The sequence below is a fragment of the Oreochromis niloticus genome, linkage group LG17, assembly GCF_001858045.2.
Source record: "Oreochromis niloticus isolate F11D_XX linkage group LG17, O_niloticus_UMD_NMBU, whole genome shotgun sequence".
Taxonomy (NCBI): domain Eukaryota; kingdom Metazoa; phylum Chordata; class Actinopteri; order Cichliformes; family Cichlidae; genus Oreochromis; species Oreochromis niloticus.
Genome location: NC_031981.2, coordinates 2,034,072 through 2,057,875, shown reverse-complemented (window position 1 = coordinate 2,057,875; position 23,804 = coordinate 2,034,072). Strand labels below are relative to the sequence as shown.

The 23,804-nt window shown below is 41.1% G+C and overlaps 1 protein-coding gene across 7 annotated transcripts in view; it reads left to right on the top strand.

The window, feature by feature from the left end:
• csnk1g2b (casein kinase 1, gamma 2b) overlaps positions 1 to 15,986 on the top strand; it is a 34,141-nt gene extending 18,155 nt beyond the window's left edge. For 4 of the 7 annotated variants that reach the window (XM_003445060.5, XM_005451871.4, XM_005451866.4 and 1 more), the window contains 9 exons: positions 4,272 to 4,420; positions 5,125 to 5,359; positions 6,273 to 6,358; positions 7,454 to 7,538; positions 7,628 to 7,776; positions 8,030 to 8,113; positions 10,092 to 10,193; positions 11,167 to 11,273; positions 13,222 to 15,986. In XM_003445060.5, coding sequence (XP_003445108.1) covers positions 4,272 to 4,420; positions 5,125 to 5,359; positions 6,273 to 6,358; positions 7,454 to 7,538; positions 7,628 to 7,776; positions 8,030 to 8,113; positions 10,092 to 10,193; positions 11,167 to 11,273; positions 13,222 to 13,276 — 1,052 coding nt within the window. In that variant the 3' untranslated portion in view covers positions 13,277 to 15,986. The remainder of the gene's footprint in view (positions 1 to 4,271; positions 4,421 to 5,124; positions 5,360 to 6,272; positions 6,359 to 7,453; positions 7,539 to 7,627; positions 7,777 to 8,029; positions 8,114 to 10,091; positions 10,194 to 11,166; positions 11,274 to 13,221) is intronic. The other 3 variants (XM_005451869.4, XM_005451870.4, XM_003445059.5) reach the window with 3 other exon arrangements.
• Positions 15,987 to 23,804: the final 7,818 nt, after the last annotated feature.

Sequence of the window (23,804 nt, the reverse complement as noted above, 5' to 3'; positions counted from 1 at the left end):
ATGTTCACATTCAACAGGTGGCTACATAATATTGTCCAGTTTTGCAAACTGTGTGTGTAAATCAAGGAAAGTAATGAGGAATATCTGACTCTATCTCACTGTGATTCATTCTTTTGCTACTTGCATAACACTTTAGAGCTGACAGTATTAGAGCTCAGCAGAGAGGCCTCATCTCCAGCTGATGACTGGCCACTACATGGTGATATGTCAGGAAGGCTCACTTGACCGTCTAGCATGGGAGGAATCAAGGCGATAGATTAAATCTACTTATGTTGTCAACTTGGCTTAATGGGGACATGTGACCCTGTTAGTCCTGCCCAACCGGAGAGCCTCAAATATGTCACAGCACGGACTACTCGGTGCTTAACGCCTAGGAGGAGCTTATCTGCACACTATTAATTCTCTCTTGTCCTGAACAGATCCCCGCTGTTGGGAATCCTGTCTCCCACTTTGCAGATTTTTTTGAAAATTTAAAATGGATCTGTTATTGCAGTTGCTTCTGCTACCAGTAGCAAAGCAAGTCATTGACATATCCTTGTAGAAGAAGTCTAATGCTAGCAATCGTTCACTTTACCACCGTCAGGGGACTGGCTTCAGTTCCATCTTCCAGTTTATAGAGAGTAGGTATCATTTAATGGCATTTCATAGGCGGTGTAGCTCTTCGAGTCATCTCATCACGCCTGCATGGATGTTATGTAATTAGGGTCATTTGTATGGAGGTCTCTTCTCGAATATTGCGGCTGTTAATATTCAGAATCATGAAGGCTTTCAGTGGCATGATGCAGCATGTTGGTGACACAGGATCTCTGTTGATAGTGTTTTCTGCAAATCATTGAGGCTCATCCACCCACCTGCTGTCACCCTGGAAAATCATGTGCTTTTATATATTTACTGCTGCTGGTATTATTCAAAGTTGGACTGATAAGATTATTTTAACAACTGTGTCCTTAAGCTGTGGTGTCATCGGGCCACACATGCTTTTGCAGAGGTTAAAATCTAAAGTTATCAGATAGAATTAATGATTAACTTACGTAAACTCAACAAAAGTATTGCTGTTTGATCCTCACGCTGCTGGTTTTTAACCTGACTGCATCTTTGGAGATTGTTGTGCTTTAAAGCTGTGTTGCATTTTTAGCTCCCGGCTCAGTCTTTCAAAGCTCGAACGCTGATCATATTTCAACTTTGTAAGAACCTCTTCAGAGCAGTGGACCTAATGGAAGTCTCTACTTCTCCTGCTCTCTCCTCAATATACTCGACTCTATAATCTAAATCTTTAATATGGATTCCTTCTCCTCTACCCTCCTCTTTGACGCTGCCCCGTCTCCCCCAGCCTTCTCCTCTTTGGCCCTTAAGTCTGACATTTTATTGTAGGCCAACATTGTGTTCGACTAGCATGATGCCGCCTTCCCTCTTGCTGTGTCGCCTGAGAAGGACTGCCTGCACATACAATTGGGTGAATTGTCTGAAATTGTCAAGACAGCAAGGGTCGGAGCGCCACTGACACAGGCTTGCAGTGAAAGCCAGAGCTTTTCCCACAATGCTGAACACACAGTTTATATTTTTGTACGACTTTATGTTACAGTTAGAATTACAGCCATTTATCCTAGCAGGGGCGTTTCAGTTTGCTTTGTGTGTTATTGAAGGATCCCTGTTTTGTCGTTATGCTTGAGACAATATCCTCTTTTGCACAGCTATTGTTATATCATGGTCTATATTACATTTTTGACAAAAATCACCTCATTTACTCCCAGCTTGTGCCACCAGTCATTTTTAGACTAGTGCTCACAGCTGCTCTGTACAAGCTTTGCTCACCAGCAGAAGATTATAATACACGCTGCACTCTCCTCTCGTGATGAGTTGAATGCCCTCTAGATTTGGGCCAAGCTTTGACGAGCCAGCCTCCGAGTGATCTCTCATCACTGCCTCATCTGTCGGATTAGACCACAGACATGCATTTAATTGGTGATTCCAAACTGGCTGTTGGTTTGGATACATGCAAAGAATAGAGTCCTTGATGTTTATGTTTCAAGTTTAGATTTTTTTTTAAAAAAAGTCAATGTAGCTTTTAGTGTAAAATGTTTTTAGTGGTCAGCAAGAGTATAATGGTGCTCTATAAATGTCAATACAGTCCATTCCATCACCAGTGAAATCCTAGAGGCTAAAGTGCAGACGGACGTGCTTGTTTGTGTGTATGCGTGTGCATGGATGCACTGGGGTCCTGTTGCAATGTTAAACTACCATTAAGGCAATGCAGAGTTGTGCCCACTCTAAGCATGTTCCTGGCAACTGATTTACTAGCTGTTATTTAAATGAGAGAGAAATACGTGACTAGTCCTACAGTCAGATCCCTAGCTCTTTAAACAACTCTTTCGTCTCCGTCTCACTATAATTCCTTCTTAGATTTGTATGTTAGAGCTTGATCATTCTTTTAGTATTTTACTCTTTCTATTTTATTTTTATGTAAATCTGGTGGTAGGAGCACTGTTGTGGTTTAAAGGCATATTTTAATGGATGGATCCTCAGCTCTGTTCAGCAACGTTCACCACATTCAAAGTGATTGAGAAACGACAGCATTAAACCCTGAAACACACACGTGCGGCTCTGTACCTCGGTCCTGTGCACAGCTTTGCAGACCATCGCCTACATTTTGTAGCTGTTTACCACCCCGTCAGACATGTGTCAAACAATCATTCTGGGGGTGGCTCTTCCACACTGCAGAGAGTACTGTACTTATAACCTATAAGAGAACTGATATCTTTGTTTATTTTCCATTTGGTGATCTCTGCTGTCACTTCCTTTCCTTTTCAGCAAATCAGCATTTAATCTATGCACAGCATCGTCCCTGTAGGTTTTTAGAAGTCTGGACACAAGCACGTTTGTGTAGGTCGCATACCCATGATCTTTCTCTCTGTGTAGCCAAATAGTTATGCAAATGGACACAAATTTGGTACCATGAATTCAGCATTAAGCTGCAGACTTTCTAGCTTTGGCTCAAAAGCCCTGCTCATGACAAAAAAAATGTTATAAGACTGAAAGGAAAAAAAAAAAAATCTGTCCAGATAAGCAAGTCTGTTCTTCTTGTGCTTTTGTAATAAATAAATAAACAAATAGGAAAATTAGTATATTGATAACCCAAATTTTAGCCCACACAAAGAATCTCTGAGAATTAATGAAGCCTAACTTTCAATCACTCAAACAAATTTTTCATCTCAGCAATGCAAGTAAAGACTTGTAATTTGGCATCTTAATCAAAAAACATGTACTTAACAATTTTTTTGTACTTTTCACAAATAAGAACAATAATTATATTTAGGATTAAAAATATAATTTTGGTGAAAGAGCTTGTGCATGATGGTGGATTAACCATTATAAGGAAATGATAAATCTGGATCCTCCCTGATCTCAGTAGTTGTCGTCGTTGTTGTCGTCGTTGTCGTCAGAATAAAGCGTATGGAAACCACAGCCTCGGGTCAAAAAACTTTACTGTGTAACATCTGCACAAACTGTAGTTGATTTTAAGAGATTTGAATCTTCCCTGGTGATTTTCAGACGCACTCGTGATTTTGAAAAATTAAGCAAGAGTTTACTGCGTTCCTGATGATTCCATATCGGGGGAGGGGGTGTGTGTTTTCGTAACAGTTTTGCCACGCCCCCAGAAGTTCCACTGACAAAACGCTGATATATTTAAAGAAAGTAAATATATCAGCCGGGTTGATCCTTCCACATTCTTTGGAAGTCGTCCTATACACAGACTGTGATGGGTGTGGCAGTTTCTGGTAACAAAGGCTTTGTACAGTTGTTGGTTGGGCGCTGCTCACATTCACTGACACCTTTCCCTTTATTCCTGCTTCAGAGGACAAAGAAAGCACTAAGCCACTCCTGTTTCTGAAAAACCTGTTGAGGAAATAAGAGTTTATCATTCCTCCCACTCTTTCTTATCAACAAACCAGCGCCATAATTCAGCACACGAAGCACTTTTAAACTTAATTTATGTTAACACTTAAAACAACTTGTACATCATCATTCATGTTTTCACTGCTGTTGTTACATTTACAGTTGTTGTGACTGACTACAACACCGACAGCATGTAGTACTTTTGACCTAGCAGGAACCACTGGTGTAACAAACTCTGGCTTAGTAACACACTGAAACTAAAAGTCAATCTCAAAAGTGATTATGCAAAGCTGATTATCAATAACTGTGTTGCAGTCAATTAATTTATAAGGCAAAATCTAAAAAGTCTCACTAACTTTGTTATTGTGTCTCCACAGAGGGAATCCCTCAGGTGTACTATTTTGGTCCTTGTGGGAAATACAATGCCATGGTGCTGGAGCTGCTTGGGCCCAGTCTAGAGGACCTGTTTGACCTCTGTGACCGCACCTTCTCTCTCAAGACTGTCCTCATGATAGCCATACAGCTGGTAAGGCCTAAAGTGGGAGAGGAGTGAGCATGTGTTCAGAGGAGCTTGCTTTGGTGACCTCAGGCTTCCCAGAAAGTTATTCATAGTGCAACTGTGAATACAAATGTTGTCGTTAGCGGCTTGTTCCAGAGGGCAGGTTTACTGACCCCTCACCCTGACTCTGAACTTAGTGGGTAAATACCAGAAAGTCCGAATTTTAGTTTAGTAAAGTGTTTGCCTGGAAGATGAGGAAAACATTATCATTGGAGCTAGAAACAGAGTGGAGAAGAGTACAAAGTTCTGCAGTATCTAGTTCCAATTTTACTTTGAGTCTGAATTTGGTGTTAAAATCTTAGTCGATATAAGATGACACTGGTAAGATATTACATCAGCCACAACATGAGAGTATAAGAGAAGCCTGTGCATTTAACACTTACTCTTTTTTTTTTTTTTTTTTTTTTTTTTTTCACTCAAATGTTAAAAAATTGAGTAAAGATACAAGTGCTTGGGTTTAGGATGTTTTTATGTTCTAAACCTTTGCTGAGGTGGACATGCTTGTTCTGCTGTTGCAGTTTTGTCTTTGTTTTGGCTGCCATTAACATTTTAACGGGCAGGCTTTCTTTTTATCGCCTTTTACATAAACTGCTTTGAGTTTTCATGTTTGGAAACTGTTCAGCTTGCAGAGCGATTAAAACTTCAAATGCTAACACGGATCGTTCACCTAGATAACACGGATGGAGTATGTCCACACCAAGAGTCTGATCTACAGAGATGTGAAGCCTGAAAACTTTCTTGTTGGGCGGCCAGGAAGCAAGAGGCAGCACACCATCCACATCATTGACTTTGGTCTGGCCAAAGAATACATAGACCCCGAGACCAAAAAACACATCCCCTATCGGGAGCACAAGAGTCTGACTGGGACGGCACGCTACATGAGCATTAACACACACCTGGGAAAGGGTAAGGAAGTCTCAGGAATAGGCCTTTGATTAGCTGTCTAAATTTGGATATGCAAACTTTATTTGCATGAATATTTAGTTTAATGTGAATGTCCTAACTGGTTTGCTCACAAATGCAGCATTGCAAACAAATGGCATTAACCTGATTTTTACATACTGTTATCTGTTTAGTCACTGGGTGTTACCTGAATGTTGTTGATGTACGAGATAACCAGGGATACTTTAGGATTGTTAAATTAATCAGATTTTTCTGATTTCTGGGTTATTTGGAAGCATTTTAACCAGTAACCTCATACGCCTGTAGCACAATGCAGGATTATGGGCCCAGCACGGTAACTGTAGGTTTAACCCAGAGTTTTCAGTGTCACAGAGGTGGTCATTTCTACAGAAGAGTTGAAAACAAAAATAGCCATGAAGTCAATAAAAAAAATTGACGATATGTTTGTGCTTTTAGAAAGTTATTAACCTCTGTAAAATCTGCTGCTAGCACTCTTGTCCTTTTTTGGGCACATGCTGCCAGCAATGCCTGTTTTATATAAACGTGCTAATAGATTGGTAAACCCTGGACTGGCTGTTGGTTATCGCATTGATAACAACCTTCATGTGACCGCCTAGCATGATTGCCATTGTTAGTGTACATGAACCCTGATAAGGATAGATCTCAGTGTATTGAACTTGAACATTGATCGGTTTGTTGCCTTAATCAGTAGTTGGCGTAAAAAGCTGAGTCTGCTGCTTCTTCGTGACGCACGATTGGCCATCTTCATTTTAAGGCTCGATGAGGCGTTTTTAAGACGGGAACAGTGGACTCGTGCTTTGTTTCTTTGAAGCCAGTGTTAGTCTTACCAGCTGGTTATGAAATGAATTTGTTTATCACAGCTAACCTAATTTTCATCCTGATCTTGTACTTCCAGAACAAAGCAGAAGGGACGATTTGGAGGCCTTGGGTCACATGTTCATGTACTTCCTTCGAGGCAGCCTTCCCTGGCAAGGCCTAAAGGTACTGCAGCGATTTGCTTGTGTTGTCTCATGCTGATATAACGCTTGTCTTGTAATCCACTTGATGCGTGGCGTAGCGGTTTCTCTTTTGATACTTGACACCCACTCAACGTTAGCATCCTCTCAGACTGGTGACATTTTAAGATCTCGCTTTTTAGAAACTGAAACACTGAGAAACAGTTAAATAGGCACAGTTAGATACTTAAAATATTATCTCTTTATTTTTCTGTTGACTTTACACACCTTTTTCTACACAAACAATCAGATGTGACAGGAAACCACCTTCTGCACCTTGTTTTGCATCTTAAGAGCTGCGAGAAAAAGCTTACATGACTAAGGAGCACGGCCACAGTCGCAGGTGTCTGAAGGGCCGGTTTCAGCAGGCTGCAGAGTTGCTGTGGTTGCTTTTTGAAGGCATCAGTATCAAAGGTGTACACAGAACAGACTAGAAGACAAGACACCTCATCTGAACATTTGCTATGTGGGTGGAAGCTCTTGGTAGATGAATGTGAGGGATGTATAAATGTGGGGGATGTTGGATCGCTCTGGCCAACACAAACACACAACAGGAGAGTGAGCTTGAAAATCTGCTGAAGCTTATCGATCAATATATTGGCAGCTAAGGAACTCGCACAGAGTTGTGCTAAACCCCTGTATGGAGTGTAAAACTATACCACCCTGAAGGGTCGGGGGATGTGGTTGGGTTAGAGCAGAAGAACATCCCATCATGTGTGATAGAAAATTAAATAACAGCTGAGAAGCCTTTCACTTTCCCGTGCCAGTGAGGAGGTCGGTGACAGGTTGCCCTAGATTTGTGGGATTTTTTTCCCCACACCAACAAATGTCTGCAGCTGAGATGATGTTGCAAAGTGCTGATATCGACATGACATGTGGCAAAAGTGATCGAACTTTTGAGTCTAAAGAGCCGCGGCGGCACAAATGCAGGCGCTGCACATGTGTGATATCACGACTTGAGAATCTGTCCGTTTTGAATATTGGACATCTTCATGGATGCCTCAAGCAGCAGCACGTGCTCATATTTAGATTAGAGTAGAATCTGTAGTACAGTATGCATTTAAACTTGTTTCCCCTGCAGGCCGACACCTTGAAGGAGAGGTATCAGAAAATTGGAGACACCAAACGAGCAACGCCGATTGAAGTCCTTTGTGAAAGTTTCCCTGGTCAGTAGAGCGCTATTTTCCTCCTTTCGGGTGTATTTATTTTAAATTAAAGTGGTGCAGATTTCACAGTATAATATCTTTTGGTACAGAAGAGATGGCCACCTACCTGCGCTATGTGAGGAGGCTGGATTTTTTTGAGAAGCCGGATTACGATTACTTGAGGAAGCTCTTCACCGATCTGTTTGATAGGAACGGCTACGTCTTCGACTACGAATATGACTGGGTCGGCAAATCGCTCGTGAGTGCCTTTCACTGAACCCACCTGACCTCTGCTAGCGTCATCAACCCATGGCTGCATTTATATTGTTGCTCTCACTGTAATTATTTCTCAATAAAGCAAAGCTAATTATTTTTGCAAACCCGATTACCAAATTGCCAAAAGCGTCTCTCATCACGAGAGCAATAATATTATTTATTTTTGTTTGTTGTTTTTTTTAAAAATTTTCTTACTAAGGTTGTTTTGTTTGTGCTTTTGTGCGTTTGCCTTGCAGCCCACGCCGATAGGCCCCATCCCCAGTGACACGCCCGTGCAGCCCAGCAGCAGAGACAAAGCACAACAGCAGACCAAAAACCCGGTGAGGTTATCAGCAACGACATTAAAACACAACAATCACCACACCCGCCTACCAATATAGTTGCTTGGGTGACCACCCAAACCAGTCAGGTTTATTCTCGAGGTCACTCTCGTTGTTTCCAAATGTAAGCAACTTCCTGTTCACGTCTACAGTCTGACTATTCGGCAGTGACGCCCGCTTCCCCACAAAGTCCGTAAAGTAAAAAAAACAACAAAAAAACGAATGCCTTTGGAGCAAATTAACGGGCACGTGCCGTTACGAGGGAGACTCTCCAGCTGTGAAACAAAGCATCGTTTTTGACTTGGTTAAATTCTTCACACCTTGCCACGCTAAGCTCAGTCATTGCATGCATGAGTTGAAAATGCAAATTGCATTGTTCACACCAGTAATGACAAAGTACAGACGGGTGACAAATAAATGAAAAGAAAATCCAAACTTTAGGAAGGTGACGAGCTGCCAGGACACCACCTGGATTTTTTATACCTCTTGAACTCTCCTGGAGGGTTTGAGCACCGTCTTGCAGCCAAGCTCAAAATGTGCCATTGGTGTTCACTTGGGCTCATATCTCCTGACTTTTGGGGCCATAGCACACGATTCACACTATTTTCATAATCACCAAACCAATCAGTGACTATCCTGGAAGAGATCACTCCTGTCAGAACAGCCACTCAGCATAGCATTGTATCAATGAGCAGTCAAACATCCCTTTAGGCTCCTTCTCTCACCCCAGCTGGCCCCGCCCCTCCCTGAGCCTGGTTCTGCCGGAGGTTTCTTCCTGTTAAAAGGGAGTTTTTCCTTCCCACTGTCACCAAAGTGCTTGCTCATAGGGGGTCATATGATTGTTGGGTTTTTCTCTCTATGTATTATCGTAGGGTCTACCTTACAATATAAAGCACCTTAAGCTGTATAAATAAAATTGAATAGAATTGAAAAGTGGGCCCATACCAGGTGGGAGATGCCGGAGTCACCAGATCACTTCACTGTGGCGATCAGGGGTTCATGTTTTTCCTTTAATTTGTCATCCGTCTTTATTTGCTTAGTCTGTGACAAAGCGTAGACTTTTTGTTGTTAATAGCATGCTATCCGAGCCTTGTTTTTGTTTTTATATAATGTTAATGATAGGATAATGATTCATTGGTTTTATTATGCCAAAAAAACATCTATAAAATATAACCAGTGATAACAAATAATTTTCCTGATCATGAAGTTGTACTAGGTGAGTCTGACTCATCGGTTCCAGTAAAGCTGTACAAGGAATCCATTTGACTTTATGATTGACTTGTTACTGTGGACTCTAGCCTCTTTTTATTACTCTCTGTTTAATGCAATTGGCTCGGCGATAACGTTCCACCTTTTAAAGCTCGCAGAGCACGGCCTTCTGCACCATGTACAGTAATGGCTGTAAAAGCTTTAACATCCTGCTTAAAACAGCTTATCAATAGAAAGCACTCTCCGTGAGCATCTGTAGCCAAACTTCATATTTGTATATATATTTTTTAGGTCAGTGAAAGCAGAGTGTAAAAACTGCTGTACTGTAAACCCGAGTCCACAGCTAAGTTTAAAGAATCTGTGATGACGTGGAGGGTTGTCGCCGTTTAATTAGACTCAGCGGTGCCAGCTGAGCCGATCAAGGCTGTTTTCTTTTACTCCTGCATGATTTTACTAGAGTGTTGATCTGTGCTTCACATAAATTTTTGCTTCCCTCTACTCCTCTATTAACATAGTTCGTCTTAACAAGCCTGCTTTTGCTTGGGAGATGTCTTCTATAATTTTTGTTTTTGTTTTCTTTTTTTTTTTTAACCCCCCCCCCCTCCTCTCATTGTCCTTCCACATTTCTGCCCTCACCCTCTTCAACCACATTGCCTTTCCCTCACTCTTCACCCCCTGACCCATAACCCCCACAACCTTCTTTACCCCCCTCTCCCTTCTCACCACCTCACACCCACCTGCCTCAACCCTTTTTGCTCTTTGCGTCAAGTCGCCTGAGCCCAAAGGAAGTGAGTCTCAGCCCACTCCCGTGACCAATAAGGAGACTCTGGGGTCGCACCTCACAGCTGAGCGGCTGGGGGGCTCTGTTCAGGTACTGCTGCTGCTACAGCTGCTGCTTTGATGGCTCATGCATGAGGCCACATAGGTTTGTCTGTGTGTCTGACCCCCCCACCTCTCTCACTGACTTCACACTGCCTGCCCGTTAGATGCTCTGTCTCGACTCTGTGCTCGAATCAGACTGTGTGAATCCTGTGTGTCACTGCTGTCGGTCTGCTTCTAGGCTGCTTGCATTCAAGGCCATCCAAAGATGACATCCAGCAGTATCTTATAAAAAAATAAATACAGATTACTATACAAATTCATAATAATAATAATAATAATAATAATAATAATAATAATAATAATAATAATAATAATATAAAAGAAACACCAAAAGGACAAACAGCTCAGTCTATTTTTGTACATTTATTTTAAGATGATGGAAGAGCAATCAAAACTATAATCTTTGTGTTTTTGCTGTTTTCAGTGTGTACACTCTGTCACCAGAAATACGTCTCAGCGGACATTGTGGTGCACAAGCGCCACCCAGTGTCGGCTAATCGAACTGCAGTATTTAAAGGATGGGTTCACATTCTTGTCTTGCAGTCTGTATTCACATATCAGGTTTTCCTTGCAGTTTTCCTTTCTCTTGTTCAGCTGTCCATCAGCTGATTTATTTTTTTTTTCAGTGTGTTTCAAACTGACTTTAGCAACAAGAAGAGATTTTGGAGTAAAAACGAAGGAAAGGATTTCTTACCCGCCTCAAAAAGCAGGAGAAATGATCACAGCAAGGAAGATCTCTTTCAATACTTGTTCGGTGCCTTATTTGTGTTTTAAGACAGAAATGAACTGTGTGAACCCGTCCTTTAAACTTTGTTGGCTTTAGTTGGCTCATCCTGGGTTACTTGCTTAACTGTTTTCTTACCTGAGAGGGCGGATGACTTGTGATAGTCAAGGTGCATTTATTTGATCCTGTGAATGTTCATCTACTGGATTCAGTCTGGTGTCCTTCTCTAATGTTGCAGGTGATGAGCTCAACAAATGGCGAGCTGAACACTGATGATCCCACAGCCGGACACTCCAACGCTCCCATCACCGCTCCCACCGAGGTTGACGTACCTGACGAAACCAAGTATGTGGGGGGGGGGGGAGATCCTCACATTCACACACAGAAAACACATGCTTGTCTTTTTCAGTGCTGCTCATCTTTGGATTGGGGTTCAATAACAAGTCCAAATCCAAAATTGGTGCTGAAAAGCATCTAAATCGTTTTGTGTTCCTTGTTGTTAGCTCCTCTATGGAGAAACCTTTTGTCGGCTGAGTACAGGCAGCCACTTAGTCACACTAACGAGCTGCAGTTTGTGCCTTTTTACATAGTGTTTCCATGCATCCTACTTCAGTGAACTTAGGTTTGTTTATATAGAAATACAGCAGTGCATTTATATACACTGTTTTAACCTATCACAACAATATAAAGATAATGAGAAATCAGATTTTCTCTATGACAATCTAGTATTGGAGCTATTACCTGCTGTAAATATGGCAGCCTCTGTTCTAAGTCTGACTAAAACATCAAGTATGAGTGTGGCACTGTCATATCTCTGTTTGTAGCGTCCTGTGTATGTAGACCAGTAAAAACCTCTAATCCTGTTTCAGAAAAACAGGATTACAATCAGGTTGTAGCAGCTGAGGCGTAGTAGGAATGCTAATAATGGGACTTAAAGTTCACCAGCAGGGAGGGGAACATTTTAACTGTTGCACATGAAGAATATAACTGTAAGTGTAGTGAAGCAGGCTAGACCTACTTTATTGTTAAAACTCCTTTGTTTTTAAAAACAACAACAGCCACTTTTAATCCTCAGAAATATGTTTAAATGAATATGGCTCATTTCTGTGTGGAGTTTGCGTGTTCTCCCCGTGTTTGCGTGGGTTCCCTCCGGGTACTCCGGCTTCCTCCCACCGTCCAAAGACATGCAGCTTGTGGGGATAGGTTAATTGGATAATAGAAATTGTCACTAGGTGTGAATGTGTGAGTGAATGTGAGCGTGAATGGTTGTCTGTCCCTGTATGTTGGCTCTGCGACAGACTGGCGACCTGTTCAGGGTGTACCCCGCCTCTCGCCCTATGACAGCTGGGATAGGCTCCAGCGCCCCCCGCGACCCTGAAAAAGGATAAGCGGAAGCGAATGGATGGATGGATGGAATATGGCTCATTTAATTTAGAAACATTCTGAAACATTCTTCGTGTTCACGTTGTCTTTTTTCTACGTGATTCACAGCCCACAACTTTGCTAGCTCTAGTTAATTTTAAACAGGCGACCAGCTAGATTACCATCATCATAGTTGAGCTATGCGACTCTTTTCCATTAGCACCTACTCGGCTTGACTCGACTTTTTCTTACTGGGTTTTGGTTGTTTTCCGTTACACTTGTGTACCACCCCAGTGTGGGTGGGGTCGCTGTAGCAAGGAGGCTCGACAGTCCTGTGACGTCATTCGCATGCGAGACAAACACAACGCACCAATGGAGGACAGTGCAAACGTCTGCACCCTGTCAGACCACGGTGTCGTTTGTGTGTTGCCGTGTTTCAAAAATAGCGGCTTTGATTCTTTTGAAGGGGTCGCTCTCATGACTCATCCACTCACATCACTCCCCGGCTAATGAGCGCCATGGAGTCTGTTGACGTCACATTTTTTGGCTCAACTCGGCTCACGTGGATAACACTAAAAAAGCACCTGGTACATGACACTGCCGCCTAGTGGAAAACCCTAAAGACCGAGCAGAGTCGAGTCGATTAGGTGCCATGGATGATCCTCAAAGATGATCCCCAAAAACAAATATTTGTAGTTTCAAACATGAACATCTGAGCTATTAAAAGTCCACGACTTCCTTAATTCATTTATAACTATTATGAAGACAAATGATGAGATTACAGTAAGTGAAATGTCTGGTTAAAAGAAAGGAAGCCAGATTAGAGCTGGTTACTGAACCCCAACCGTCACAAGCGGTGTTATGTACCAGTATCTACATGTGTGTAAATACCTGCTTTTCTAAAGGAAGCCATGCCTTTGTGTTTGTGCAGGTGCTGTTGTTTCTTCAAAAGGAGGAAGAGGAAAGCGCTCCAGAGGCACAAGTGAAAGAAGAGAACAGAGAGAACTTGAAACATTGTGGTCACTGTCAAGTTTTAAATGGAAGCAACTACACAGACTCCCCCACCCCCCACCGCCCATTATCTCTTTCCAGCTACCCCCCTTCCCCTCACCTCCTTACTCCTTTCATTCCCCGCTGTCACCATGTACCTCCCCGCTTGAGTTCTCTCTCTCTCTCTCTCGATCCCAGCGCTCCCCAGCGAGTAAAAGGAATGTTGCAGTCACAGCGACTCCACAACAGACTCCTGATTCCTTTACAGATGAAAAATAAACAAACCTGCATCACCACATGAGGGCAGTGTGAGGGGGAGGGGCTCGAGAAAAACGTTTAAAAAAAACAAACAAAAAAAAAAAGCTGTAACAATGAAACTCGAATACCGTGGCGTGAATATGAAAAAAGATACTGTTTGAAACAGTTGTTGTATTCTAGATTCCATAAAGAACGTGTGTTGTTCGAACAGTCAGCTGTTGATCAGGGGAAACCATTCAAGTGGTTCGAGTGCAAGAAATCTGCTCCTTTATTAGGAAATTGTTCATTTTATTTTCTTTGGTGTGTCTTTTTTTGGGATCAAGGTGAAAGAGGAAAAGGTGAACTATGCTGATGTTAAATGTGAGCGACACAGGAAGCATTTCATCTATAAATCAGAATCTGGAGGATTTTTATGTATTTTTTCTTCCTCTTTGTTTTTTTCGTTTTGTTTTTTTTTTGTAAATGAATCCTCAGTTTTCAAAGTCAAATCCCTGCATTGAAAACTTATTTTTATGTTGTAGTGTTCTCAAGTTCAATTCTTTCCTGACTCTGGCTTTCTTTTATTTTGTTTTGTCTGTCGACGCGGACTTTGTAGCACAGTCACTGGCCTCAGGTACTGTGGAAGAATGAGAGGAACCGATATTAAGCTCTCTTATTATTATTGCACTTTTTGGAGGAAAAAAAAAACAATTACAGTGGAAAACTTTAGGTTTGAAATTAACAATTAAGGAAACAACTTAATAAAGACTGATCTAGGAAGAGTCCTTCACAATGCTTATATCTGAGTTATGGCTGAAAAATGTTGTGGATTCTCATGAAAAGAAAAGGAGATGTCTTTTTTTGATTTTTATTTCTTACATCAAAAATAATTTACCAGGAAATCATAGTTTGTGCCTTTCTAAGTAAAATGTTTAAAGCTCAAGTGAGTGTCCCGCAATGACATTTTATCTAATCTGACCCTAATGCTCACTGGATTACTCTGTGTGTGTGTGTGTGTGTGTGTGTGTGTGTGTGTGTGTGTGTGTGTGTGTGTGTGTGTGTGTGTGTGTGTGTGTGTGTGTTTGTATTTTTTCCCAAATCTGGAGGTTTTGCAGGCAGATGACTCTGTGCACATCCCTGTCAGTCACTTATAAGTCAGTATACATCTTTCTGTCTCCTGCTGTAACGCCACATCTGTACAGTGGTGGCGGTTTGGCGTGTGTGCTGTGCCACCTCAGCAAGACGCAACGGGCAACAACCCACATCTGTCTGACCCGCTGTTCACTTTCATCTGGAGGTCACAGATGGTCAGGGAGGTTAACTCGTTTAAAGGGTACACGAGGTCTGGGCTGCTGTTTTCGATCAAACTGTACTCGACAGAAAAAATTACATTTTTTTTTGTGTGTGTGTTTTATCATGTTTCCCATCAGCCCCTGTTTCATGTAGCCCTTTAATACCTTTTTGTTCCACTCGTCTGAGGGCCTGCTGCCTCGGCGTACATCGGTGCCAAACATTTCTTCAACAGCTTTGAAGATTATCAGAAAGATTTTCCCTTTAATTTTTACGTTGCATTTCCTGTAAAAGTGAGAGGAGGGAAAAAAGTTGAAATTCCTCTGGATTTGTGAAAAACCCCACAATGCATCTTTCTTCACAGCTTCACCCTCTGCTGTAATCAGTGGAACCTCTTTTTGGTTTTGATGAGCCGTCTTGCTGTCACGAATTGTGGCCTGCTCCTTTAAGGACACGATCGAGCCTTCCTACCGGTATGATTGTTGTTGCACAGGGCTGATCATGTGATTGATGACGAAGTGAAAGGCACGACACGTCACAGTTTCGGTTTACAAAAAGTGATCTTGCTCATTAATGTGGGTGGTATCAAAGAATTTTACGGGATGCTCAAGATTTAGTGTTTTCATTTAAACCAAACAACCTCGGGATGTATTTAAAGTCACACGAGACATTTGGATCGACGACACAAGTCGATCAGCTTCTTATGAATTAATGTTTTACCTTCTCAGTTTAGTGATTTATTTTGAAAGGGGAGATAAATGTGTGTCTGAGCAGGTTTCGGAAGACAAATGTGCTTAAATAACCCACCAGGTGAAGTCAGAGGAGCCAGCTGTCTGTAGTCACAGTGTTGTCGTGGCTTCATTAGACAGCGTGCGCTGCAATAACCCAAACACAGAACAAAGGTGTGACTCGGGGTGATCAGGTGCGCTGTTGACGCCCAAGACTTTCCCCCCTTTTAGGCCCTGAGGTCACTCTTTTAAAAGTTGGGTGGGAACCTGGCTTTGCAAAATCACCGCGTTTATTAATTTTATAATTCAGGTTTTGTTTTGTTTTTCTGGAGATGGCAGGGTTGACCCATGTAAATTCTGCTCTCCGTCTCTTAGTGTACCTACTTGCATTATGTATTTGTAAATATGACAACGACAGATCTCTAATTGTGAATAAAGCAAAGTTTTATCACAGGAGTCAACGTGGAGCAGTTTGTGTGCCTGCTGATCGCTCTTTGTCAGTCTGCAGGCGGGTTTGTTACCCAGCGGGACTTAATTCTGAACGACCTCCTGCGTGGGTCACACATTTAATGGTTAACCTGCGATCACAGCGCAGTTAAGGTGTGTGTGTGTGTGTGTGTGTGTGTGTGTGTGTGTGTGTGTGTGTGTGTGTGTGTGTGTGTGTGTGTGTGTGTGTGTGTGTGTGTGTGTGTGACAGCTGACTGGCCAAGAAGCGGACGGAGTATGCGTGCCTCTGATTGGATACGGGCCACACCAGGACAGCGGGCGTCGGGCACGGTAAGAGGAAAACATGGCATCTGCTGGACGCATGACCGGCGGCTCTCTGTCATTTTGGGAGTGATCTCCTATATTCTGCCACAAACATTATGCCAGTGATTATACCCATCATCATTTTTTAAAAATTATAATCGGTACAGTACAGAGTTATGACGGGGTGGTTTTTACCCGTGCGTAATAACTTACATTAGGACATGTCCAAACATATTGGTAATGGAAGCATCATAACATCCTTATGGTAATAATTAAATATCATATATCTATCTATAGAGAGAGAGAGAGAGAGAGAGAGAGAGAGACAGAGAGATATAAAATCTATATGTTTTTTTCTTAAGATACATTTTTCAGTTGGTCTAATATTTTAAAAACATTTAAAGGACTTTGCGCGTTTGTGTTTCAAGAACAGACTCCTCGGTGGGCCCATGTCCTCTATTTCCTTCCTTCCTCCATCATCATCATCATCATCATCATCATCATCATCATCATCATCATCACCATCACCACCACCACCACCACCACCACCACCACCACCATCATCATCATCATGATGTTTTCGGAGGAACTTCAGCTAAAATGATCGGTTGCTCACAGCATGTAAAATCAAACTGATTTAAAAGCATAAATGTAAAACCAAAAACATCAGAGGGGCATTTTTAAGTATCTAAATGAGAGACAGCTGCTGTTACCAAACTACAGGTCACCTTTGTCTGAGCTTTTTAAGCTGTACTTAACCAATAATAAAGTGACGTTTATATCACTTCGAAGCATTTATGACTCAGATGATAAAAAACACTTTAGGTTTCCTTCCTGCTATAGTAGCTATCTCTTCTGTTATATGCGGATAGAAATGTCGGTTTACATAAATACATCTTAAGAATTTCACCCCAAAAAACATTCATCAGTGTGATGTATAAAATCAGTCCCTTTCAAAACGTCCTGTGAGCCAGTCTAGTAAAAGGTGGTGACTCAGATAATGTTATATGGGACTAATAAATCATTGGAAACACGATTTTTCATAAGCAGTTTTATATTTAAAGTGCTCAAATAAATGTATTTGCCAAACTGTTGAACTAAACTAATGTTGTTGAATTATCTCTTGGTCACACTGTGGTCTTGGTATTTTCTGAAAACATGAATGATGAGGTGAGCTCTAGTCCGATTCCTTCCATGCCTCCCCTTTTCCTTCTGTTCCTCCTGAGTCTCCTTCTTAGCTTTAAAGAAGGCAAGGCAAGTTTATTTATATAGCACAATTCAACAACAAGGTGATTCAAAGTGCTTTACAGAGACATTAAAAACAAAAACAAATAAAAAGCATGATTTAAATATGATTAAAACAAGCAAGCAAGCAAACAAACAAACAAACAAACAAAACAGTAGATAAAATCAGAACAGTAGATAAAATCAGTAGTTAAAAAGTAGGTTTTGAAATTTAAACTTAAGTGTGGATTTGGTGCTTTATTCAAATGCAGCTGAGAACAGGTGAGTCTTCAACCTGGATTTAAATAAACTGAGTGTTTCAGCTGATCTGAGGCTTTCTGGGAGTTTGTTCCAGATATAAAGAGCATAAAAGCTGAATGCAGCTTCTCCGTGTCTGGTTCTGACTCTGGGGACTGATAACAGACCGGATCCAGATGACCTGAGGGATCTGGAAGGTTCATACTGGGTCAGGAGGTCACTGATGTATTTCGGTCCTAAACCATTCAGAGCTTTATAGACCAGCATCAGAACTTTAAAGTGATAGTAAGCTGATTTTGTTATTGTCTTAATGTGTTTTTCTAAGTTTAGGTCTGCATCCATCACTACACCCAAATTTCTCGCCTGGTTTGTGGTTTTTAGGTGTATAGATTGAAGTTCTCTGGTGACCTGTAATCGTTTTTCTTTTGCACCAAAGACTATTACCTCAGTTTTATTTTTGTTTAGCTGGAGAAAATTGTGGCACAACCAGTCATTAATTTCCTCAATGCATTTACCAAGAGCCTGTACAGGGCCTCGGTCTCCTGGTGACATTGTTATATATATTTGTGTGTCATCTGCGTAGCTATGATAGTTTATTTTGTTGTTCTTTATAATCTGTGCCAGTGGGAGCATGTAAATGTTAAACAGAAGGGGTCCCAAGATGGAACCTTGGGGAACTCCACATGTGATACATGTCTGCTCAGATGTGAAGTTATCTATTGATACAAAGTATTTCCTGTTTTCTAAGTATGTTTTGAACCAGTTTAGTACAGTCCCTGAAAGACCTGCCCAGCTCTCCAGTCGTTTGAGTAATATGTTGTGGTCAACTGTATCAAATGCTGCACTGAGATCCAGTAAAACTAAGACTGACATTGTTCCACTGTCTGTGTTCAGACATATGTCATTAAACACTTTGGTCAGAGCGGTTTCAGTGCTGTGGTTCTGTCTAAAGCCTGACTGGAAGGCATCATAGCAGTTATTCTGTTTTAAGAAGTAATTGAGCTGTTGAGAAACTGCTTTTTCAATAATCTTACTTAAAAATGGGAGATTTGAGATCGGCCTGTAGTTATTCATTTGTGTCTTGTCAAGATTGTCCTTTTTCAGTATAGGTTTAATTACAGCAGTTTTTAGTGATTCTGGAAATATCAGGCCTGTGCAAAAAAACAAAACGTATGGAAAACTGTTCGCTGCAGGTTGCCAAATATCAAACGCACCCAGAACAGAGCAAATGGAGCTGCATATCAGTGGATGCTGTGGCCTGGACTTCCAGGCTGTGCACAGTGTGGATTCCCTCCCATCACAGACCTCTCTTTGTTCAGGGCAAGAAAGGAAATACCTGAGAGGTTTCAACACCTCTGGCAAAATCAGAAATTTCATCTGAGCTGTCTCTTTCACAGAAACTGGTTCTCATAATAGGTGCTGGGGTATTGTTCTCTTCGGTCTTCCACATGGGTACAAAAGAGGCTGGCTCAGCCGCACAGGGATGATCACCTGATCTTGACTGCACCGTCATAGGAAGCTGTAGTTCACTCTTGGTTCATTGAGCCATCCTTTTACCAGGTGGAGCTTGAATCTGTGATGAGTAACTTTTGGCTCATTCAGAAAGTTTCTAATAGGAAAATCTCTGACACTGCCGAAGGTGCTGGGTTCAAATGTCTTGACTGTCTTTCTGTGTGGCGTTATTTGGTGATTATAAATTGACACTAGGTGTGTATGTGAAATCTGAAATCTGTAACTGTTAGGTTTGTGACGAGCTGGCAGCCTGTCCAAGGCTCACTCAGCTTCCTGCCCTGTGTTTGATGCTGTGGATGAGTTGGATCAGCCTCTGAATTCTCACCACCTTTGAATAAAATAGTAGTTCAGTACATTTAACTTCTAAGTTTAACAGACTTTCATAAAAACACCAATGCACCACAGTTTGCACTGGATGCTATCTCGGAGCATCTACACCACCAAAGAAAAGTTCAAGGTTCAACTTGAATGCACACAGAAATTAACGCTTTCACATTCAGTCTCATTTCTTCTGTCTGTCGTGTAAGACTCCATGATGTTGAGCTCAGGTGTAGGTCCCCACCATCTACTGCAGAGACTCCTCATTCTGGGATAACCAGGTGCACCTGACCAATAGTGAACTTATCTCACAGCTGTATCTCAGTTTACCTCACAAGCTCACGCATGTTACCAAAACTATGGCCACACAATGAGTTGTGTGGCTTTGTTCAATGTTTTGTGGCAGCTGAGTAATAACTTTTCCTTTTCCGCTCTTAATCTAAAATGTTGCCATCATAACTCTGCTGATGTGGCTTTGTGTTCTCTTTGGCTCTGAAACCAGTCAGCCAGCTCAGAGGCATCAGTGTCAGCTTTTTTCAGTTTCACTCTGAGCTTTGGTTTAATATTTATTATTATAGCAGAGCCGCCCAGGGTGCACACCACCTCTCTGGGACAGCTGGGATGGGGCTCCAGCCACCTTTAAAAAGATTCACCTGTGCTGTGTTTGACAGTGGGAGGTTCTGTTATTGGAGACAAAGTTACTCAGTGTAACTGTTGACAGTATGTTATCAGTCATATAAATCAAATATTATTGAAAATAAGCAGGAGTAAGGCAGTTGTAAAGCACTGTATAAAATGTATTTCTAATAGAGTGATGAAAACACTTGCTGAATCATTCGTTTTGTCACATTTAGATTATTGTTCGACCGTTTGGTCAAACAACTGGAATAAATTTGTATAAGTTGCAAATTGCTTGTTTAGTTCTACACTTTCCTTTTAGTAGCAGTGTTGGCCAAACCAGCCTTGTGTTCATTTCTCTAAGTGTAAAAGGCAGGAGTAATTATTCCACAGTTAGTTTTATTAGAAAAATCATCGTAGCAAAAGCACCAAAAATTCTTGTTAATTTTTTGTGATGTACATCAATACTCTACACGTCAGTCGACAGACAGGCGCCGTTTTTTGTTCCCTCCCTGCTCAACTAACCCAATGCAGAGGAGAGTACAGTATAGAGCAGTGATGGTGGCACTGAATTCACTTCCACAGTTTTTGGTCTTAGGAATGAACACAACAACTTGTAAAAAATTGCAACAGTATATATTTACACAGGAATAATCCTTAGAGTTGGTTATTTGTTGTTAGGTTTTCGACGTTTTATGTGACGAGCATGTCGGTCCCTGGGATGGAGTTAATCATTTAAAAAGGAAATGAGCTACTGTGAATCCTAAAGATGTTTATTTGTAACAATTAATGTCAATTAATTAATAAAATAAACTAAAGTGAACCTCCATAACCCTGAACTGGATAAGCTGTGAAGAAAATGAACGAGTGGATGGATGTGGATTATTATACCGAGCTATTCTTGGAGGTTGTGGATTTTCCAATAGCTGCATTTTGTTTTATCCTGTCGTATATATAATAGGTTTTTATACTATAGTCCCACATGGGATGACAAATCCATCCACAGTCAGTATATGACGGCTGTTATATCAGCTGGAGCCGTGGTCTTGTGTCAACTGATCAATTTGAAAGAAAAATTGGCTTGAAATGAAATGTGCTTGTTTATTGTCAGATGGGCTGTTTTGTTGACTCACTGCTGGTGTTTGGGTTTTTGCCACTTTGGTGTTCATGGACAGTAAGGTCCATAAACACCAAAGTACAATGATTGCTTTGTGGTTTCCCCAAAGGTTGATTCTGTTCATCTGGACGCAATGTTTTCAGTGGGAGAAACGTTTGGTGAGCTCTTCGGTCTTAGTCGAGACTGAGTGAGAGTTTCTGAGCTGTTTTTAGACTTCAGTGTGTCTTGCTGTTTCTAAAGGAACTGTAGTAATACTGGCAGCAAAGTGGAGCTTTTTGTTTATGGATCAGTGGGTCTGACAGACAAGGTGCCTAATGGTGTTGGGGTCATACTGGTCCAGAGTGTCCCGTCTTGCAGAAGAGTCCCTCTGTGACTGACACCCGGCGGTTATCTGTGTCTTACAGTCTTTAATGGAAGCTGTCGAGAAAGAAAATATCAACCAGAAAATACGTCTGATTTCACAACACACACACACACACACACACACACACACACACACACACACACACACACACACACACACACACAGGTAGCTGAATGCAGAAATAAGCATTAGGTGGCTGTTGCTCCAAAATCTAGTTAGATTATCTACCGAAGAGATGAAGAAGTGCTGTACAACAGGAGGTTGTTATTCAGGCCTTTTCAGCTACATTCTGCATTTACAGAGTAATTATCTAGTGTCTGTAGCTGAAGCTCAGACCGGGACAGGGCTCCCTTGGACTGCTTTGAGGATGCGAGAATTTGTCGGAAGCAAACTTATGACATATTTGTATTTTGAGGCTTGAGGTCTTTTTCTATTTATCAGCATGTGAACATTCCCACCTGTGATAAAAACACACGGGATGATGTCTACAGTAACACAGGTCAGGTCTGTACCCCGGTGCCCCGCAGGACTGTTTTGCTTAAACAGACTGGGATGTGTTGGGTTCAACTCTACAAAACAGTCAGACGTGCTACCTCACACACAGAAAAACATAATTACTGTACAGGGACTAAATAACCTCTGATATGATGGCAGGATTACATATATTTTGGATTTATGCTGATTTCTCTCAGTTTTGGTATTTGATGGATCTCACTGATATATGAGTATATTTAGACATAATTTACTGATTGAGACTTAAAAGTAAAATCTGTGCAGATAAAGCCAGGTAAGCCAGGCTACCATCAAGCTTATGAATATGTAATGCAATGCCTTACTGGAGGAGTTTAGGCTGCTGAATTCTATAATTATATTAAAATGTAGCTGCGTGACTGAGGATTAAAGTTACAGCTCTATTTACAAATGAAGCAGATGATTAGAGCTACATGTCATGGAGGATTTGACGTGTTCACAATCACAGTGACTCGTGCTGTGAGGCACTAGAAGGGGAAAATGTTTTTAAAAGGCTGCAATGAAGAGTTTTTATTCCTGATTTAAAAGGAATGGAGTAAAACATTCCTCTCCATGTCTCCATTGTACTCTGTGAAGCCAAATGTCTTAGCTGACCTGGCACTGGCAGTGTTTGTGGCGCCGATCCAAGGAGGTGAACCTCTTGAACTTCACTTTTTTTGTGCGCTTAAACACGAAAGGTGACACCTTCCTGACTATTACAGTTTGCACCGCTTTGATCTTGTGTGCTCTAGGAAATGAATGACCAAAAATTGATTGGTTGTGAGATGAAAATAGAACAGTGAAGGAAAAACTGCACGAGTGTGATGTGATTTTATTCTTTTAAAAGGAAGTGTTTCTTTGTTTGCTTTTAAGGGTCAAACAGCAATAAAAAAAAATTAAAAAAAAACAGGACATTTTGAATTATGGCATGAATAACAAAACATTACACTAACATGAATCATACATGCATGAAATACCACAGGTTTATTTACAAGCACTCCTTTAATCCTTGTTTATTAAGGTTCATTGAGGATAACAGTGTAATAGAGCAGCATTAAAGTAAAAATACAGGGAATAAATGAGGAATATTTGTTGATATGGCGCTATCATCTCTACTACTATTACTATTTTACTCTATCAGCTCTACTTATTAAACACACCAGTTTTTTTTCTACATGTATTAATTTTATCAAACTGTATTAGAACTGCTGATAAGTATCGGTGTTATTTATTATGAGTGTTTATGTGACTTTAGGACAGTACACTGGACACATGTGTTGGCCCCCAACTGCAAACTTTTCTTCTAATTTTATATCCGTCATGACTTCCTGTATAAACCTGTAAAAACCTCTCCAGCCATATTAATTAATAAATACATAATTAAAGAGCACGTGCCAAAAATACAGTTTATTTTATTGATTTTTAATTTGTATTTTTTCCTCTCGGTGTTATTTTCTAGTGTAAAACTTTTTACGGTTTGTTAATGAGCTTAAAGAACTATATTGTCTGGCGGACGACTATGCCTGCTTCCATTTTTTTTTTTACCCTTTTTGCTGCTAAATGTTATTACTGTGTATCTGCTGCGAAAACATTACTTT